General features: G+C 38.1%; 1 protein-coding gene across 1 annotated transcript in view; it reads left to right on the top strand.

Moving 5' to 3' along the window:
• The first annotated feature begins 433 nt into the window (after positions 1-433).
• The window catches only part of LOC102603705 (uncharacterized), a 37,397-nt gene continuing 16,172 nt past the window's right edge, over positions 434-21,658 (top strand). Inside the window, exons 1-9 of the mRNA XM_006345568.2 lie at positions 434-755; positions 2,622-2,732; positions 13,365-13,463; positions 13,631-13,717; positions 14,113-14,221; positions 14,359-15,149; positions 16,922-17,086; positions 17,185-17,424; positions 17,811-18,029. Of these exons, the coding sequence (XP_006345630.1) occupies positions 666-755; positions 2,622-2,732; positions 13,365-13,463; positions 13,631-13,717; positions 14,113-14,221; positions 14,359-15,149; positions 16,922-17,086; positions 17,185-17,424; positions 17,811-18,029 (1,911 nt within the window). The 5' untranslated portion in view covers positions 434-665. The remainder of the gene's footprint in view (positions 756-2,621; positions 2,733-13,364; positions 13,464-13,630; positions 13,718-14,112; positions 14,222-14,358; positions 15,150-16,921; positions 17,087-17,184; positions 17,425-17,810; positions 18,030-21,658) is intronic.

Genomic DNA, 21,658 nt, shown 5'->3' with positions numbered 1-21,658 from the left:
ACATATACTTGACTAAAGTGACAATGAAATTAGGAGTTAAAATGGGTGGGGTATAATATTGAATTTGTTGGTATCGTAGAAGGAAAATTTAAGTGGAATAAATATACATATCCATGTAGGCGTGATTTCACGTAGAAAATAAAAGTGGAGATATTATAAGACTTAACGACCAAATGATAAATATATACCTAAAATTGGATGACACAAGCAAATGTATTAAAAAGAAAATATGACAAAGGACAAATATAAACCATTTTTTTTTATATATAGATTACAAAGGTAAATAAATTTTTTGTGGTAAAGGGGCAAATTTTGGCGTGGCACACGCGCTTGTCCCGGGCGGAGAAGAAAGGAATCCAAAAAAGGGCACAGTTTAGAAAAGTCCAACTTTATTTTGTTATCATGCGCTTGGTTAAGAAGGCTTAGAGATCAATACACATTTTACATACAAAACAAATCAAGATTGTTGTTTCTCCACTCTCCACTTTCCACTGTTGTTCATCGTCTACTCCTTTAAAACTGCAATACTTTTTCTCTCTCTCAGTTCTCAATATGCTCTAGAGAGAGAAAGCATAATATCAAATTTGCCGAGTCGCACACCAACTGATTGATTTTTTAAAGAGAGAAAGAGGGATCAATTGATTGATTTGACTTGTGATTCAGCTATGCAGAGGCAAATCCCGCCGAAGCATAGACATGATGGAACTTCGCCTTTGCCCTTGGGTATGGATTGGAGCCCTCCCCCCAAAAATTGGGTCAGTCTTCTTCTTTATCACTTCCTATTGCAATTTACAAGTTTTGATCCATCTATTACAGATAATTTATCCATCTCCTTAGAATGATTGGATTAACTGAACAGTATTTGTGGGCATTGATTGATCATATTGAATTTAGTGCGAAAGTGTGCTGAATTTTGTATTGGGATTGGGAATAGTAGAGTTGGATTTCTGATCAGTTCATGGATGGAAATGAATCAGCTTTATTAATAAGAACATGTGAATGTAATCAATATGTTCGGTTAACTATTTGTATTTCTCCCAGCTGATTTATCAACACAGTTAGCCTGTCAAGTTAATGTTACAATATTTGATGATAGGCAAATTACCTTGTACCTGTGTCAAGGGGTTCCTCATTTATCTTGATGTGCCCGATGTCCAATGGATGTGACGTGGGTTTGGGGCTCCATGCAGATTTTGTAAAACATATTAGAAATTAGCAAAACATTGCATGTATCTCAGTCTGATACATGCTAGTTTTAGCCAATATGTCCTGTTAGTATTAACAGACAAGACCTGTGACTTTTGCTAATATGTCGAGTTAGCTGGCTGTTTATCTCCTAGCTGATTAATCAACATCGTAAAGCCTGTTAGAAGAGTTGAGCATAAACATACACTATACATAGAGATTTTCAAGTAACTGGCAATAAGTAAATTACTCTGTACCAATATTAAAGGTATCCTGGTGGAGCCAGGAATTTATGCGAGGAGATTCAAAAAATTACTAGAGTGTTACACTTAGATATCCTTGTATTTCAGTTCAGTTCGAATGTTATGTGGAGAACACATAAGAACCTACATAAGTGGTAAGAAGGCAACTTAGATATATCAATTTCTTAATTTGGCCAATCTTCTTAAGTTTCAAAGTGAATGTTATGGTCCATTCAAACTATGATGTAGTGCATAAAAACCTGAGTATCCTTGATTATAGATCGATGGTAGTCGTAGTTGACTTCCCGGTGCTCGTTGCTTATTGTTGCTTCCCTGTTCTAATAATGTTTAAGTTAGAACAACTTTGATGTTGACTTTCTTATGGCACACACAACGCATAATGGAGAGAAATGGGTGGTGAACAATAAGAAGCATATAAAATTACCTTTTCTCAAAAAAACAACAACATAAAGAAGCATATAGTCAGAAATTTCCATCACTGTTAAAATATTTATTTGTGTTAAAGAAAATATCTTTGGTCAGAAAAGAATTGGATGACTTCTTTTGTGACAGTATTTGATATTAGCTTGGCTTCATTAACAAGTAATTTAGAAAGTTAGATCAAGTGAATTGTCTTATCATTGTAGCTATTGATACATAGCATACTTGATGACACTAAATTAGGTTGTTCATATCGTCAGTGTTCTCCATTTGGCAGTTTGATTTAATAAGCTTCAAATTGTTAACTTTGGTTGTGTGATCCATGAGAACTTTTAATCTAGCATTCAAGATATTTGGCCAAGCAGCAAAATGCGTAGGCATTCCAGGTCTGTGAACCAAGGCATTCTTCCTTGACTCAATTAGTTCATGAACATTATATGACGTTGTAGAATTTGAATGGAATAAGGATTACTTATATCAGATCTTTCTTTTACTTTGGTAATTAATATATCTCTTTATGACCTAATCGAGGGTATAACCCTTGGTTAATTTTCTCTGCATTAATTCTCTTGCCAAATGACATTTTCTTAAAATCACTTTCTCTCAAAGAGATGGAACGTTGAACTCATTTAACTTGTACTGAAGCATAATTGCTTTTTTTGAAAAAAGGTGTACCTTCCAAGCTTCCTGTCAGATTTTTCTTTTTGTTTTTTTCCTGGATTTTTTTTTACTTATGCTTAACATGCTCTCCAGGCTGGGCGAGAAACTGTTTGGCCTCATGATCCTCGCACGGGCTGGAGCTACTGTGTTACAATTCCTTCGTGGGTTGTCCTGGCAAAAACAACAAATTCAGATCCCATAGTGGTACAGCCTTCTATCAATGCAGTTAAATGTTCATTTCATTATACCAAAGAGTTAATGTAATACTAGTACATCTTTCGAACAAATAACTGTCTATGGATTATTAAAGATCTGAAATGCTAAAGACTTGGTGGTAATGATTTCATAATCTATATTTTGTAAATAGAGGATGCTCTTGATCTTTCTTCAGATAGAGTTTCTGTCACCATCGAAAGGATTTGACAAATCATTCTTGTTAAGAGGTGTGTTTGAGCCCTAAAACCTAGTGCAATGCAGGACGTTTCACCAAGCTTGGGTGGCATTTCATTGCAGGCATCAAAGGGTTAAGACATTTTGTGTGCCCTAGCAAGCCATTGAATTTTACTTAACAGGATAGCACTAGATAAAAAAAAAAGAAAAAGAAAAAGAAAAGATAGAACTAGGGGGCGGATCTACATCGTTAGTTACAGGTTCGGCAGATTCAAGTAACTTTGGCCTTAACCCGGTAACTTTTGCCTAACTCTTATATTTGTCTTGAAAATTCACTTAATATGTACAAATAATCTAATCTTGAACCCAATTAGGTATCATATCTTGGAATTTAGAACTTATAAACTTAAAATCCTAATTCTGCCTCTACTGAAATAGACAATGAAGATGGTGCATGAATCACCGATGAATGTATCAATTGTTAAAGGAATGGAGTGAACAAATATTCCTGTAGATAAAAAGTTAATATTAATTGTTATGCTTATCAAAAGAATATGTTAGTTAATATGGATAAGAAATCAGAAAGTTAGTACTCTATAAAAATACTAGTTAGTAAATTTGAATTAAAAATTAAGAACTTTATATTTCTATGAGAATCAAAAATTTAACTGGAAAGCAGATTGGTGCAGACATTGGTAGTTGACTGGAAGCAGACATAGTATGCTTCCAGGAGACTAAACTGGAGGGGGAAATTACAAACTTAGTTAACAGATATGGGGTGAAGATGGATCAAATTTGCCTACCTTGAAGCAAGTGGTACTAGAGGAGGTATCATGATGATGTGGGATTGCAGAGCCTGGAAGGGGGAAGTTTTGGAAATTGGGGCCTATACATTAACATGTAAATTTGAGGCACAATTTCAGAGCTTCTCTTGACATTTAACTGGAGTCTATGCTCCAAACTGTTATATTGAAAGAAGAAAGGTATGGGAAGAAATCGCAGATGTCAGGAGTTTAATGGAAGGTCCTTGGGCTATTTGTGGTGATTTCAACACTATAAGATATGTCTCGGAGAAGAGAAATTGCAACAGGAGATCAAGAGGGATGATAGAGTTCTCAGATTTCATTGAAGATATGAACTTAATCGACCTTCAGCTGCAAGATGGCAATTATACTTGGTTCAAGGGGGACAATCACGACACAACTTCCAGGATCGACAGATTCTTACTCTCAGAAGAGTAGGATGACTGTTTCAGCAACATAAAGCAGTCCCTTTGCAAAGGTTGGCCTCTGATCACATTCCTTTTGCTTTACAGGGTGGTTCCTGGATAAAAAAGAAGAATTATTTTAAATTTGAAAACTGGTGGCTTGGGACTGCAGGCTTCAATGACAGGATCAAAGAGGGGTGGAACTCCTTCAGTTTTAAAGGCAGGCCTGACTTTGTGCTATCATGTAAATTGAAGGCACTCAAACATAAATTGAAGGACTGGAGTAGAAGTGTGGCTGGCAACCTAGTGATCCAAAGAAAACAAACTTTAGAACAATTGGCTGAAATGGATTTGATACTGGAATATAGACCTTTGACAGAAGAAGAATCAGCCAAGAAAGTAGATTTAACCTTAGAATTGGAGGGTCTGATTAAAAATGAAGAAGTTGCGTGGAGGCAGAAGTCAAGGGCCTTATGGTTAAAAGAAGGCGATAGGAACACCAAGTTCTTTCATAAAGTGGCAAACGCTCATAAATGGTTCAACTACATAGACCAGCTAATGGTGCAAGGCGAATTAACTGAGGAGTCTACAAGAATAGAAAGTGCCATTATTGACTTCTATCAAAAGTTGTATTCAGAGACCACTCACTAGAGACCTATCAACATGCTCAATAATTGTGCAACTCTTTCGGTAGAAAACAAGGTGAGATTGCAGGAAAACTTCACTGAGGAGGAAGTTTTAAGGTGACTGAAACTGTGCACAGGAGATAAAGCTCCTGGTCCAGATGGTTTCTCCATGGGTTTCTTCATTAAGTGCTGGGAGATTGTGAAACAGGACATTATGAATGCCTTTCATAACTTCCATGAGCAAGAAGTTTTTGAAAGAAGCTTCAATGCAACATTCATAACTCTTATCCCTAAGAAGAAAGGTGCTAAAGAATTAAGAGATTATAGGCCTATTAGCTTGATAGGAAGCATCTACAAATTATTCTCCAAAATATTTACAGAGAGGCTGAAAGGAGTGATCTTCAATCTGGTGGATGTTCAGCAAATGGCTTTCATCAAAGGTAGACAAATCATGGATGCAGTTTTAGTGGCAAATGAAGCAATAGACTCAAGAGTGCAACAAAAGAAGTCTGGTATCCTATGCAAACTAGATATAGAAAAAGCATATGATCATGTAAACTGCGAGTACTTGCTATGTATGCTGAAGAAGTTGGGCTTTGGGAAAAAATGGATACATTGGATCAGATTTTGTATATCCACTGTTAGTTATTCTGTGTTGATTAACGGATCACCTGCTGGCTTTTTTAAGGCTCAAAGGGGTCTCAGGCAAGGAGATCCTCTGTCTCCTTTCTTGTTTATCATTGCCATGGAAGGACTGAATACTATGTTCAAAACAACTAATTTGTATGGATGGATAAAGGGTTTTGAGGTAGCTAGGGCTGGGAGTGATAGCCTAGAGGTGACTCATTTGCAATATGCTGATGATACCCTCATATTTTGTGATGCTGATAGAAACCAATTGAGACATCTCAGAATAATCCTAGTTCTCTTTGAAGGCATCTCAGGCCTTCACACAAATTGGGGTAAGAGCTTTCTTTACCCCATTAATGATGTGCCCCACATGAATTCGTTGGCATATATTCTAGGAGGAGAGGTAAGGTCTTTGCCAACCCTTTATCTGGGAATGCCTTTGGGGGCCAATTCAAAGTCTATTGAGATTTGGGATACTGTTGTTGAGAAATGTGAAAATAAATTAGCAAGATGGAAGACCCAATACTTGTCAAGAGGAGGTAGACTGACTTTGATAAACTCAGTCCTTGATGCACTTCCAACATACATGATGTCCTTGTTTCCTATTCCAGCAGGGGTCATCAAGAGGTTGGATAGAATTAAGAGGAACTTCTTATGGCATGGTGACAAAGAGAAGAAAGGCTACCATTTGGTCAAGTGGAACTCAGTCGTTTGTGCAAAAAAATGGTGTGGTTTGGGTATCAAGAACCTGAAATTCCAAAGTAAAGCTCTAATGATGAAGTGGTTGTGGAAGTTCACCAAAGAAAACCACTTATTATGGGGAAGAGTGATTAAAGCCAAATATTAACAAGAGGATAGCTGGATGACCAAGGAAGTCAATACTCCATATGGGGTCAGCCTATGGAGGTCTATCAGATCCCTCTGGAGTGAGTTGAAAACTCAATTAAGAATGAAAGTGGCTAATGGAAACAAAACCAGATTTTGGAAGGATAATTGGCATGAGGTTGGTATCATGGAACTGGTCTTTCCGGATATCTTCAACCTAGTCCTTCACCAACAGAATACTATAGCTGAAATGTGGACATCTGACAGGTGGAGCTTGAATTTTAGAAGACATTTCAATGATTGGGAGGTTCAAAGAGTGGCTGATTTCCTCAGCAAACTTGATCAATTTCCTGGGGTTCAAGCTGGTGAAGATCATTTATGGTGGCAGGGGCAACTCCAAAGGCATTTTAAGGCAATGCTGCATGACAATCACATGTCTGCTTCCAGAATTGATAGGTTTTTATTCTCTTCCCAGTGGGATGAGACCTTCACTTGGATAAAATAGAACTTGCTTCCCAGAATTGGTTCTGACCACAATCCAATTTTGCTTGAATGCGGAGATTTAAATTTGAAGAAGTCTTATTTCAAGTTTGAACAATGGTGGCTAAGGGTGGAGGGTTTCTCAGACAAAGTTAAAGATTGGTGGGCATCTTTCAACATCACTGGTACGGGCTCTTATGTCCTAGCCTCCAAGTTGAGGATGCTAAAGGGGAAGCTAAAAGAATGGAAACTGGAGAATAGGAACAATTGGAATCAGAGAAAAGAGGAAATCTTAAATCAACTGTCAATTTTAGAAAAGACTCAGGAACTGAGATTACTATCCGAGGATGAGTTACTTCAGAAAGTACATCTTTCAATGGAGTTTGAAGATGTTGCAAAAAAGAGGAAATAGCTTGGAGGCAGAGGTCTAGAGTACATTGGCTCAAACACGGAGACAAAAATACCAAGTATTTTAACAGGATGGCTACAACTCATAAAAGATTCAACACCATTGACAAGTTGATGGTTGAAGGGGTTTCAGTAACAGATTCAGAAGAAATTAAAGGAACCATAATCAGTTACTATCAAAATCTCTATAGAGAAACAGAGCAATGGAGGCCAGAATTTAATGTACAGGGAGCGGAAAGGATTACACAAGAGGAAAATGTATGGTTGCAGAGGCAATTTGAGGAAGATGAAGTTTTTAATTGCATAAAATCATGTGCTAGTGATAAGGCCCCCGGACCAGATGGCTTTCCAATGATTTTTTTCCAAATCTTCTGGGAGATACTGAAGACAGACTTCATGAATGCAGTGAGACAATTTCATGAAAGACATGAGATAGAGAAGAGTACAAGGTCTTTAGTGGTGTGTACAAGGTCTTTGGTAAGCTGTTGGCAGAGAGATTAAAGAAAGTGATAAGCAAATTAGTGAACAATCACCAAATGGCCTTCATTCAAGGAAGACAAATTATGGATGCCGCGTTAATAGAAAGTGAGTGTGTAGACTCAAGGATTAAAGGAGAGACCCCAGGAATAATGTGCAAGCTTGATATAGAAAAGGCATATGATCACGTCAATTGGAAGTTTCTACTTAATATTTTAAGGCAGATGGGGTTTGGAGACAAATGGCTTAAATGGATAGGTTTTTGCATCAAAACTGTCAGGTTCTCCATACTTGTTAATGGAGAACCTGCTGGTTTTTTTCCTTCTGAGAGAGGATTACGACAGGGAGATCCTCTCTCCCCTTTCCTATTTATTTTAGCTATGGAGGGTCTTAACAATATGATTAGAGTGGCCAATCAGAACGACTGGATAAAGGGTTTCAACATTGGCAATCAGTCAGGGGTCAATTTGCAAATATGTCACCTTTTATATGCAGATGACCCTCTAATATTTTGCGATGCAAAGGCAGAGCAAGTTAGTTACATTAGAGTTGTTTTGGTGATTTTTGAGGCCATCTCCGGACTGGCTATGAACTGGGGAAAAGCAGCATCTTCCAAATCAAGGAAGTGGCAAATATTCAGATGTTGGCAAGCATCTTGCAATGCAAGATAGAGCATTTACCAACTACTTACCTGGGAATGCCTTTGGGGAATAATCACAAGGAGTTTGAGATTTGGGATGGAATCATTGAGAAGACAGAGAAGAGGTTGGCTAATTGGAAGGCAAACTATCTATCTCCGGGAGGAAGAGTCACTCTGATCAATTCGGTTTGGGATGCGTTGCCTACATATGTTATGTCACTTTTCCCTTTACCAGCAAAGGGTAGAAGAGAGGTTGGATAAATTGAGGCGTGATTTTCTATGGTCGGGGAACAAAGAAAGGAAAAAAATACACTTAGTTAAATGGCAGACAGCCTTACTAAGCAAGAAGACAGGAGGTCTTGGCATAAAAAATCTGAGGGTCCAAAACAAAAGTCTACTTTCTAAATGGCTTTGGAGATTTGTGGTTGAAGATCATGCATTATGGAGAAGAGAAATTCTCAACAAGTATGGGCAGACCGAGGAGTGGGTATCTACTGTAGTAGATAGCACGTATGGGGTATCAGTTTGGAGATCAATCAGAAATCTATGGGATAGTCTAAAGGAGAATTTGGTGGTCAAGGTGGGAGAGGGTAACACAATATTTTTTTGGAAGGACAAGTGGATTGGACAAGAGTGTCTAAACTCGGCCTTCCCCGATCTCTTTTCTTTCTGTACCAATCCTGAGGCTAAAATTGCTGAGATTTGGTCCCCTCAGGGATGGAACCTCACTTTCAGGAGAAATCTAAATGATTGGGAAGTGGATAGAATTGCTGAACTGCTACTCAAATTGGGTGAATTCACGGGCCTTACTACAGAAGCAGATGGTATGAGATGGAAACATGACTCTGATGGTAAGCTCTCTGTGCGTAGACTGTATAAGAGAGAGGTCATGACTCACTCTGGGGGAATTCTTGGTCCATGGAAACAAATATGGAAGGGCAACACCCCAACCAAGGTGAAATGCTTCACCTGGTTGTCACTAGAAGGGCATGTCTCACTTAGGAAAAACTCAAGAAAGAGGCTTCCAGATTGTCTCCAGATGTTTTTTTTGTCATGAGAAGGAAGAAACTAACAACCACTTATTCCTACACTGTAGAGTTATTGTCCAGGTGTGGCGCATGGTTCTTAGCATTTCTCAAGAGCCCTGGGTGATGCCAGAACATACTGCTGATCTTTTGAGCTGCTGGATGGAGGGGGGGGGCAAGACCCAAAAAAGATGGTGGTCTATAGTACCTACTTGTGTCTGGTGGGCTATTTGGAGAGAAAGAAACCTTAGGTGTCATGAGAATATTACTAACTCTATTCAGAAAGTTAAAGAAAATTGCATTAACATGTTTTTTTGGTGTAAAGAAGATGGTATAGAAGAAGTAGAACAGTTGGTAGATTTCCTAGGATCTATGTAATTATAGTTTTAGCTTGTAACTTTTTGGAGGTAGCCAGCATACCCTTAATGCCGAAGAATACAACTTTAACTTTATCAAAAAAATAAAATTATGAACCAGTCCAACCACTAGATAGCAAACTGGCCATGGAAGCAGATTTGGAGGATAAAAGTTCCCCGCAAGGTATCAATTTTGTATGGTTACTAGCAAAGGAGGCCACTTTAACAGTGGACAACTTGATGAGCAGAGGTATGATACAGTGCTCAAGATGCTTCATGTGTAAAGAAACAGTTGAGACAATCAACCTTCTATTTCTGCATTGTCCATTAACACCTCATCATCCTAAACCTTAAGGGTATAGCATGGACAATGCCAGACAAGATAACAGAGGCTCTTAGCAGCTGGGAGGGAACATGTTCACATGCTAAGGATAGGATTAGATGGAGAATTGTCCCAGCTTGTATCTGGTGGACAATTTGGAAGGAGAGGAATTCTAGATGTTTTGAGAGCTTAGAGAATGATGTGCAAAAGATCAAGTTGAACTTCATCTTACTGCTATGTTTTTGGTGTAATCAAATTTACTCTAATTATACTGTGTCTATCATAGATGTTCTAGATTCTTTATAGCTAGAGAGGAAAGACACTAGAGCTCTATTGTAAATATGGTTTCAGTACTACCCAAGTACTGTTTTGATCCTTGAAATGATACAAAGTTACTCATTTCAAAAAATAAAATGAATGAAGACCTTGATTAAGATGATTTTACTTTTTTTGTATTTCACTTAATTGTAGCTTTTACAATTTTGTTATCTATAATATTGTTATAATGTATAGTTTTTTTTTCTTACATTGCTCATACATTTTTATTTTGTCAATATTATTAATAAGGTAAATAATTTTATTAACCTGAGAAATATTCCTGCTCACAAGGTATGTTGTTTCCTTGGCTTCGGTTATCATATTATTTTTTCTTATTTTTTTTGATAACCGTGGTGTCCAGGCCATCATGCATGTCTCTTCTTCATTGTTTTTTTCTTTTTTTTTTTAGTAAAGTAAATTGCATTAGAAAGGCATCAAGCAGATGCAAGATCACAAAGAGACTGCTAAAAGTTTTAGGACATAGCTAGATGAAGCTAGAGTGATAATCAAAAACCTGTATAACCAGTCAAAAATCTATGTTGCCTTGAAAAAACTCTGGTAAGTGAGAGTCAAGGAGCCTGTCTGGGGTCTCACTTGGATTGTGATTCTCTAGGGCAACCAAAATATGGAGGTCATTGATTTAGTCTTGGAGGTTCCTCCCGTAAATAACCCTTCGGGGTGGCCCAGTGGTTTGGGCTTGGGACTTCCATGTTGGAGGTGTCAAGTTCGAAACCCCTTGCCAGCGAAAGAAAGGGTTTTTGCCTTCTGGGTCGAGTTCGTCGCACCGGGCTTTCCTAGTGCGGGTTACCTCTCCTATGTGATTTGTGAGCTATTGCATAGGAGCGGGGGTTTTACCCTGTGCGCAACCCAAAGGGTAGCAGTTGCGGGTTTCCCTTGTCATAAAAAAAAAAGGTTCCTCCAGTAAATAGGGATCCCGTTATTGCCTTCGCTGTTCTGTGCAATGGAAGCATCTTTGTTGCTTTCTATTTGGTAGAGCCTTGGTAGGCATTCTTAAGAGTGGTATCCCAAGCCATAAAATCTTCCCAGAATTTAATGTGGAGACCATTGCCTCCCTTGAAAGAGACTTTTTGGAAGAAAATCTTTTTGAAAGCTGTTGATGTGTTTCCAGATCTCAACACCATGGGGTCTCTACTTAAGTTGGAGCTCCAGTGATTCTGGGCACCATATTTGGCTAATATGTTGTCTTTCCAGTATCCAGCTTCCAGCCTCAGGTTGGCCATATCTCCCTAGACACTTTATGAGCAATCCCCTTTTGAGTAATCTCTGATTCCCAAACCTCCCAGTGACTTAGGAAGAGTCACTTTTTGCCATTTGACCGGAGAAAAATTGTGAGTTTGGCTTTTTATTTTATTTTTATTTATGACAAGGGAAACTCGCTCCTATGCAATAGCTCGCAAACCACATAGGAGAGGTAACCCACACTAGGCAAGCCTGGTGCGACGAGCTCGACCCAGAAGGCAAACCCCTTGCTTTCGCTGGCAAGGGGTTTCGAACTTGAGACCTCCAACATGGAAGTCCCAAGCTCAAACCATTGGGCCACCCGAAGGGTGAGTTTGGCTTTTCTCTTCCCGAGGAATTCCTTTTAAGTCTATTAATCTGCTTTGTTATTGAGCTTGGCATAGGAAAGAGTGACATGATATAGGTGGGAATGTTGTCTATTTACTATTAATGAGGGTGAGTCTGCCTCCTAGAAAGAGGAACTGAATTTTCCATGTTGCCAGCCTTTTCTCCATTCTGTCAATGACTTCATTCCACATTCAGTAGACTTGAACTTAGCTCCCAGTGGTAGGCCCAAATAAGTTGTAGGCAGAGAAACAGTTTTGCAGCTTAAGATTTCTACTAGAGCTTCTAGATTGGGGACTTCATTAACTGGCTAAATTTTACTGTTGAGAATGTTGATGTGTAAACCAGAAGTTGATTCAAAGACCATCAAGGTCATGTTGAGGTGGTTTACTTGTTGGCTGTCTGCCCCACAAAAAATAAGAGTGTTATCTGCATAAAGCAGATGAGAAGCAGTGCCAGAGGTGTTTGAATTTCCGCCCACCTGAAATCCTTGTGTCCATTAGAGCTCTTTGGCCCTATCCAACAGTTGAGTGAGCTCCTCCATTCCCAGAATAAACAGAAAAGGGGAGAGTGGATCTCCCTTCCTGAGGCCTTTTTGAGGAGAGGAGAACCCATTTGGACGTCTGTTTACTAGAATGAGAACTTGACTGTGGAGATACAAAAGAATATCCACCTTAACCACCTGTTACTAAAGCCATTTTCTTCAGCAGTTCAATTAGAAGTCCAGTTTAGCTGATCAAAAGCCTTTTCTATATCCAACTTACAAAGAAGGCCTGTTTCCCCACTTCTTGCTTCCAGTCAAGTACCTCATTTGCTATCAGTGAGGCATCAGTGATCTGTCTATTCTTCATGAAGGCACTTTGTTGCCCATAAACCAATTTGTTCTCCACCTTTTTCAGCCAAGACTTTTTCTACCAATTTGTAGACACTACCATCAGACTTAGTGATCTGAAATTCTTTAGATCTATTGCCTCTTTCTTCTTTGGTATGAGCGCAATGAAAGAGGTATTGCAGGACCAGTGTTATCAAAAGAAAAGAGCAAGGAAGCTCTAAGGTTGGTTGGGGCTTTCAAACTTCCAATAGTTGAAGTAGCAAGTGCTGTTGGATTGAGTTTTCTCTCTGCCTCTAGCTAAGGAAATTCTATTTTGATAAGATGAGTAGTCGACGTATGATGGGTTCTCGAAGTGTATAAGTAAACTTTTTAAACAGGAAAAAATATTATCATTCTTTTTGACAAAGTGCAAGAAGGTTTAATCATTTTCATCTACAAAAGGAGTTGTTTAGGTTTTCCTTTTTGTTTTTTATATATAATTTTTCTTGTCAGAAGCTGGCATATCTCTAGTTGTTTTCTTATCATTAATAGCTAAGTGGAATTTGGTTTTTGAAATACCCATGTTGAACTCATTTTTACATCTCAAACTTGGACCTCGGTCCGGGGACCTTTCCTATAGTAAACTTATAACCCGATGCATATTTTTGCTTTGTCAATATTTGGTTCTTATGTGTTAGAATTTATTGAAGTTTAAACTTAACAATGTTAAAAGACAGTTTTACAGGGTTTTGGTTGGCTTACAATCACCAGAAGGGAATACAACTACACGGGTCATATTAAGAAGGTTCAATGATTTCTTGAAGTTTCTTGCTGCTGTAAGTTTGCATACACTCATTTCAGATATGCTTTTCTTTTTGTACATATTGAGGTTAAAAAGACATGAGAAAGTTCTTGGCCATAGTCAAAATTGACAGTTGCCTCCTTTTATGAGGGTTTTAATAATCATAGGGTACTTAATAGTGTGGTTGATTCTGTGTCACAGCTGAAAAGAATATTTCCAAGGAAGAATATTCCTCCTGCGCCACCCAAGGGTTTCTTGCGGATGAAAACTAGAACCCTCCTAGAAGAGGTAAGCCTTATACTTTCTTGTTTCATCATGTAAGATGTGTGATGAAATTGTTGTCCTTTGTTGTTTCTTCGAAACTAAAAGTTTAAGTTGAAGCAGAACCTTATATATCCTAAAATTAGAAGCCAAATTTCTGTATGTTTAATTTTTATTTTGTGGAATTTGAAGACTTCTTCACTTCATTATTCTTATAACAAATGGTTTTAGTGAAACAAAAACTGCAAAAAATTGTTGGATGTTATTTGGGAGCATCAGTTGTTAAAAATGTAAGTTTTGTCTTATTACATTTTAGAAATAATGGAAGTTTTGAGTTAACTACAAAGATTTCTTTCCAAGTGACGCTTGCATCTGCAGTTCCATATGATAATTCCAATTTTCATGCACTTGTATGTTTCCAGAGACGGTCCTCCTTGGAGGAGTGGATGACCAAACTACTATCTGATATTGATGTATCAAGAAGTGTTCCAGTGGCATCTTTTCTTGAACTGGAAGCTGCTGCTAGATCTTGTATGTCTGTTGCTACAATATTATTGTCCTTTAACATTCATTTCCCTGAAAAAAGATTGCACATGTGGCTAAATTGCTTTTTAGAATTATCTTTTTGTTATGCCTAAGAGTTAACATTAGTACTATAATTTTTTCAGCATTCCTAGATGAAACCCAACATGCTTCTGAATCAAATCCTTCTGTGAATAGTTCTGTTTCTTCTCTTCAAATTCATCCTAATGTAAGCTTGTCTGCAATAGCTGCGAGTTCATCACTCACATCAGATTATGGTAGTGACACAGCTTATGAGATATCTGATGTTGGCACACCACGCCTTGGAAGGGATAATAACTCTGATTTTGGGACAGATGATCTCTCTTTGGATGAAGATGTAACAAGTCCAATAGATAAGTTTGTGAAGTATGGGATGTCCAACATTGATGAGGGCTTGTTCATGGGTCAGGCTATTCTAGAACAACTTGGAAATTATCCTAGACATAGGGTGCACAATAGAGAGAACAATAAAGCTAATGGAAATGCTTCCAAATTGTCTGATCTTTCTGTTGGTACTGATGGTATGAACGGAATCTCTTTGGAGCGGGAGAACACCAAAGTTATCCGTCATGGTAGGAAGTTATCAGCTGAGAGCATTGGAAGCGATACAAGTTCCCAAAGGGGCAGTGAATTGTCAGGTTCAGCAATACCCAATTTATATGGACAAGGGCTGGTTGAAATCCCCAGAGTGGGTGAGACGTCAGCAAACATTGAGAACACTGACTTACTGCTGCCAAGTGATGTGCAATTATTACTTCCTTCAGGTCAGCGCCAAAAAATGAACAGGGTGCTTGCAACCATGCAAAGGAGACTAATAACAGCAACGACTGACATGGAGGATCTTATCTCAAGATTAAATCAGGAAATTGCTGTGAAAGACTACCTCACAACAAAGGTATTGCTTTATCTAATTTTCTCTGAAAAAGAAGACTATTCATACAAGTTAAGTATGAAGCTAAGGATAATATATAAGAACTTCCCAAGTTACAAGCTATCTATGACAACACTGTATCAGCTGGGAGTTGCATTGTAGGTCTGCTAGTGCCATAGCCCATACCCCAAAATTACCAGATGATTCATGGAGCACTAAGAAGCAAATAAAACCCACCTTTCGCAACAATGTATCTTTCAACATATTATAATACTGATATTTTCTCTTTTTCTTTTTGGGCCATTTTCCTGCACATAGCTGGTTACTGCTTTTTTCTTTCGCTGCTTTCGCAACTTCTTTTTACCAAGTATGTAGAATAATGAGACTTGTTTGTTTATTTATAAAAAAGTATGAGACTCTTGATCCTCAATAGTACTTACAATTGTGGTAATTAAAGCTTCCTTAGCAATAAAAAAATAAAATAAATTAAAGGTTCCTGCATGTTTTTATAGGGATATTGGATGAAATCTATCTTTGGCGATAGAAATGTATAACCTAGGTATAGCGGTGCTACCAAGGATTTTCGAGAGTAAACATTATGTATTGCTACTTGAACTTCTTGGATCATGGGTTAATGACCATAAATTCCCATATAATGCTGAGAAAGTATTCCTAATACTAACCCCCAAGTAGTAATATAGATCACCGATGATGGGTCTATCTTCATTATGGCTGTTGAAAAGCCTTTTAAAAATTGCTCCTCCATGAAGCAGAGATGAGGAATATATTGTGCTACCTTTAAGGCTATAACACATGAACCCAACCCCAGAAAAAATAGCAAGAGAGAGAAGTAAAGAGATGAAAGATGAAACACTCTGCAATTGGAAGTATGAGTTGATTTAAGTTTTTTTATTATTATTATCATTATTATTTTTATTGATTTATTGAATATCGAGTTGATTTAAGTAGGACAATATGGGTTTGTATTTCCTTCACTAATTCAATTCATGAGAGGAGAGTGCATAAATATTAGACAAGTGGGAAACCTGAGTGCTTGTGCTGAAGTCTATAATTCTTGATGTACTGTAAGATATCATAATTGGGAAGGCTCATTAGTCATCATTTAAGCAAAGATTTTTTTATTTTATTCTTTCTTAGACATCTTTAGGATCAGATAACCAGGCAAACCAATAATGGACATGTTATTCCTGGCTGGGTTACATTGGAATACTCATCAAGTTTGACCTTTCTTATTATTTATGTGAAAAATGTGAAAGAGTTGTGCACTAAAGAAAGAAACTTATGTATCTGGCAAGTTTCTTATCTTCTTGCTTCTAATTTTGTTTTAACTTGAGGTAATAGCTAAATGAAAGATCTATGCTAAGAACATCATGCTAATATGCACTAAGAATAGAAATAATGTCGGCGCCAAGGGGGTATGCTTTAGTGGTCTAAGGGCTGGAGTGACAACCTTGGGAACCAAGGCTCTACTCTACCGGAGGCAACACTATGTGAATTCTTCCAATATGCGTAAACCTTGGTTGGTGAGTTACCCAATATATGTGTTGGTGGAAGTAGCAGCCACAGGCCCACCTAATAGATTAGTTGATGTGCGTGCAAGGTTGCCCGGACACCATGCTATTAAAAAAAAAGGAGAATGTCAATGACGTCATAGTCAGGCATAAATTGTTTTGTTTGTGAGAAAATAGCTTTTCTGGAAAGCCCTAATTTTGGAGGTCATAAATGGGTGTTCTGTGATGCTCTATTGTTCTGTGATATAATGGTTACTATACCAGGTTAAGGATTTGGAAGTGGAGCTCGAGGCTACTAAACAGAAAAGCAAAGAAAACCTTGAGCAAGCAATCTTGATTGAAAGGGAAAGGGTCACCCAGATGCAGTGGGATATGGAAGAGCTTCGGCGGAAGTCATTGGAAATGGAACTGCAATTGAACTCACATAAGGTTATTCCACCATTTCACTTGATTATCCTCTGGTTTATGATGATTTCCCCTCAGTCCGTATATTAAGATCAGACCATTTATTTTTCAAACCTCGTTAGGGTAAACTGGGCAATGCTTCAATGGAAGACTATGCCAGTCAGGAGAAAGACAGAGTCTTGCAGGAGTTGGATGCCACAAAGCAGAAGCTTAATGAGTTGCAGAAACAACATCAAGAACTTGAAGTAAAATCAAAAGTTGATGTTAAAGTTCTCATTAAAGAAGTAAAATCACTCCGAGGCTCACAAGCAGATTTGAGGAAGCAGCTAAATCTTTCTCTTGAAGAAAAATTGGAGGCTGAGGTATACCTTGCTACTCCATTGCTGTTATTCACATTAAGTTCCCTCCTAGAATGATCAATAACTTTGTCATGGTGTGAACTACTCTTTAGCCTCTCTTGCTCTATGTTGATTATGATTCAATTACCTGTTAATATATGCTGTATAAATCACATTCTGACACAATTCCTTTCAGTCTCGTCTGCTAATTTATTTACACTAAACTTTCTGTGTGGAAGGAATGGGTAGTATAGTAGTAGGAGGAAATCTGAGACCTTTCAGTATAATTTGCTCAATTGTGGAGATCTCTTTTAGTTTTAAAAGGATTAACTGTATTCATGTATTAACAGATCTGCATATCCTCGTCTGTTATTGTACTTTTTGTTACTGAATTTCTCTTGCATATGCAGAGACTCTATGAAGAGGAGAGGCTAGCCAATGAACAAGCAAGGGCATCTTTCATGAAGCTGCTACATGAATGCCAAGTTCTTCGACAGCGCTTTGAGGAGTGCAACATAAATTTAGTCAACGAAAACGAAGATGACCTTTTCATGGATCATCCCTCATGCTCAGATGCCTTGAAACTCCTTACAACCTATGACAACCAAATCAACTTTCTCCTTGCAGAGGTATTGAAGCTGCGATTTTCATTTTTACATTTCAAAATAGTTCCCACTTTCTATTGAGATTTTTCTGCTAAATGACTTTTGAGTTGCAATTTTGTGATAGCTGTTTATGCAGTAAAAAAGGCATGTAAAGCTTTATGTATTTCATCCTCTTATATGACTTTTTTATCATGCCGGTAAGTAAGACAAACCTAACGGGGGAAGATAAAATATAAATTATGACAAAGACAAACTAATATGGAGCTCGAAATCTTGTATTCCCAACTCTATACACTTGCAAAGTCGTTTGGGCTGAAGTTGGGCGGGTCAAGATGGCCTGAACCAACAGATGGGTCAGTGCCCAATCCTGCCCAAAGCTTGTTTGAGCTAAGATGGGTTGGGTCAAAATGGGTTAAATTATAAGTCATAACCCAACCCACCCAACTTAACCCACATTTTAAACATTTTGAGAAACTAAAAATATCGATATTCTTTTCTTTGATTGGAAATATTCTCTTGATCATGCTTTTCCAAATATATGGTTTTCAGAAAATCAGAAGTACTTTTTGGATATAAAAAATAAACAAAAAACTGAAGCGTTATGCTTCACTCAAAATAATAAAGATATTCACTTTAAATATTTCCTCACAAGTTATCCCAATACAGTTATTTTAACCTTTTTATCCAAAAACAAAATCAAAAGAAAATTGAATGTTATTTGAAGTAAGTAATAATGGTTTTGTTAGATTCGTCTCTCTATCCCTTTGCCTTATTTACATATGTTTATGATTGTCTTGTACATAACTAGGAGTGGCAAACAGACGTGTCGGGCCGAATATGGGTGGGTCCAAAATGGGTTAAACAAAAATGGATAAAATATCTGATCTGCCTATATTTAGCACGAATAAAAATGGATTAATTGACGGATAAGGTCCCGATTGGATATGGGTGGATAAAAAATGGGTTAAAAAACGGATAAAATATTCGATCTATGCATATTTGACACTGATTAAAATTGGATTAATCGACGATAATATGGATATTCATATTTTTTTTGAAACTGGTAACTTTTGTATTCCTCAGCATTAAGGGCTATGGTGGCCACCTCCAAAAAATGTTGCAGGAAAAGGAAAAATACTTACAAAGAGTCTATGAAGTCCACTAATTGGATCTCCTCTTTTATATCCTGTTCTTTACGCCAAAAGCCCAGAGTAGTATTACTTTCCATTTGATCTTTAGTATTGTACATTACTTTCCTTCAAAAATTCTTTGATTCCTTTCTTTCCATATAATCCACCAAATACATGCTGGAACTGTTCTCCACCATCTTTTTTTACTCTTGCTGCCTCCCCTTTTGATCCAACAACTTAGGAGGTCAGAAGTGTGCTCTGGCATAATCCAATGTTCATTGGCTATGCTAGTATACATAGCCCACACCTGTGCAGTTACCTTACAATGCATGAAAAGGTGCTTGTTAGTCTCCAGAGCCTCTTTATAGAGAAGACATCTAGATATGATGATGCCCCTCTTCTGCATAGCCTCAAGATTCAAGACAACTCTTCCTAGCAACCAGCCAAGTGAAGCACTTTACCTTGGTTGGGGCCACACTTTTCCATAGTGTGCTTCAAGGTCCAGTGGATCATTTCCTCTGAGCCCCCAATTGTATAGTCTGTTCACAGGAAATCTCCTATCTTTGTGATGTCCCCATGCCAGTTTGTTTGGCTCTAGTGTAGTACCAGGGAATCCACCAATGAGACTCAAGACTCCACCACCCTATCAATATTCCAGTCATTAAGCATCCTTCAAAATACTAGATTCCAACCTTGCACTTCTCCTTTATCCTGCTACAGGATTTGTGCATATTGAGAAAAGACAAGGGAACATGTCCCTTAGAATCTCATTTCCACACCAATCATCTGACCAGAACTTTGCTTTGTTCCCTCTGCCTACGACTATCTTTGAGTTGTTCTTGAGACTTACCCAGAAGTTTCTGATGGTCTTCCACACCCCAACACCATTAGTTTCAGTGACTTCAGTAGTGCACCGGAGATCCTGTTGACCAAATTTGCGACGTAGTATCTCTTTCCATAGAGCTTGGTCCTCCTGATTTTATATATATGACAAGCGAAACCCGCAACCACTACCCTTTGGGTGCGCACAGGGTAAAACCCCCGCTCCTATGCAATAGCTCGCAAACCACATAGGAGAGGTAACCCACACTAGGCAAGCCCCGTGTGACGAGCTTGACCTAGAAGGCAAACCCCTTGCTTCCGCTGGCAAGGGGTTTCGAACTTGAGACCTCCAACATGGAAGTCCCAAGCCCAACCATTGGGCCACCCCGAAAGGTGGTCCTCCTGATTATATCTCCACAACCATTTGAAAATTGGTTCTTTTTATGTACCTTTAAGTTCCTCACTCCTAATCCCCCAGTTTTACTAATTTGTTGTACTATAGGTCATTTAACACGATTGAAGCCCTTTTCTATCTTGCTCCCTTGCCAAAGTAAATTTCTTCTAAGAGCATCCAAAACCTTTACTACTTTACTAGGAATAGGAAAACAGGGACATCACATAAGTGGGTAAAGATTCCAAGACTGAGTTAATTAGTGTAACTCTTCGTCTCAAAGATAGATATTGGGATTTCCAAGCCACTTTCTTCTCTATTTTCTCAATAATGCCATCCCATATTTTTTCTGCTTTGTGCTTGGAACCCAAAGGCAAGCCTATGTAAATTGTTGTCAGTTTTTTTACCTTGCCCTTCAAAATGCTTGCAAGAACCTCAATCTGATGCACCTCCTTTATTGGAAAAATACTACTCTTTCTCCAATTAACTTTGAGTCCTGAGCAAGCTTCAAAAACCACCAAGATCACTCTTTTTTGATAAAGGTAACATTTGTTTATCAATCATCAGCTCAAAGCTGGTATCCAAAAATTTACATCATATCCTCCTTCCACACATGTATGTCGGCCATAAACAAAGGATAAAGAAAAGAAAAGAAGAAAAAAGAGAACTATCCCTAGATCCTCCTTTCACCTTTATAAGGACCCTAGAATGTCTACAATAGCCACAGGGTCATCTATATACTCTGAACTACACCAATAGCAAAAAGTGATAATGCAGTTCATTTTAATCTTGTGCAGAGGGCTGCTCTTGTTATCAAAATTCCTAGAATTCCTTTCTTTCCATATGGTCCACCAAATAACAGCTGGGACAATTTTCCATCTACTCTTGTCTGTGCTGCCACTGCCCTCCATATTCCAGCTTTCTAAAGCCTGTCCTGTTCTCCCTGGAACAGTCCAACTTATACCTCTGAAGCTAGTAAACAAATTCCACAGCTTGCCAACCAATTTACAATGTAAGAACAGATGATTAATTGTCTCTGCAACCTGCTCACAAAAACAGCATCTTGGGCACATTTGTATTCCCCTCTTCATAAGATTCTCTTGTGTAAGTACAGCCTCTTTCACCACCAACCAAGTAAAAACTACCACTTTATATGGTATTTTAACCTTCCATATAAGCTTCCAAGGCAGAAAGTTAACTTGGGATCCCATATGATTCATATTTCTATATGCAGAACTAACAGTGAATAAACCTTTATTATGACATTTCCATTTAAGAGTGTCTTCTCCTTCCTTGAATCCTAAGAACTG

The sequence above is a fragment of the Solanum tuberosum genome, unplaced genomic scaffold, assembly GCF_000226075.1.
Source record: "Solanum tuberosum cultivar DM 1-3 516 R44 unplaced genomic scaffold, SolTub_3.0 scf00070, whole genome shotgun sequence".
NCBI lineage: Eukaryota > Viridiplantae > Streptophyta > Magnoliopsida > Solanales > Solanaceae > Solanum > Solanum tuberosum.
This window is presented reverse-complemented; position numbering and strand designations above follow the sequence as displayed.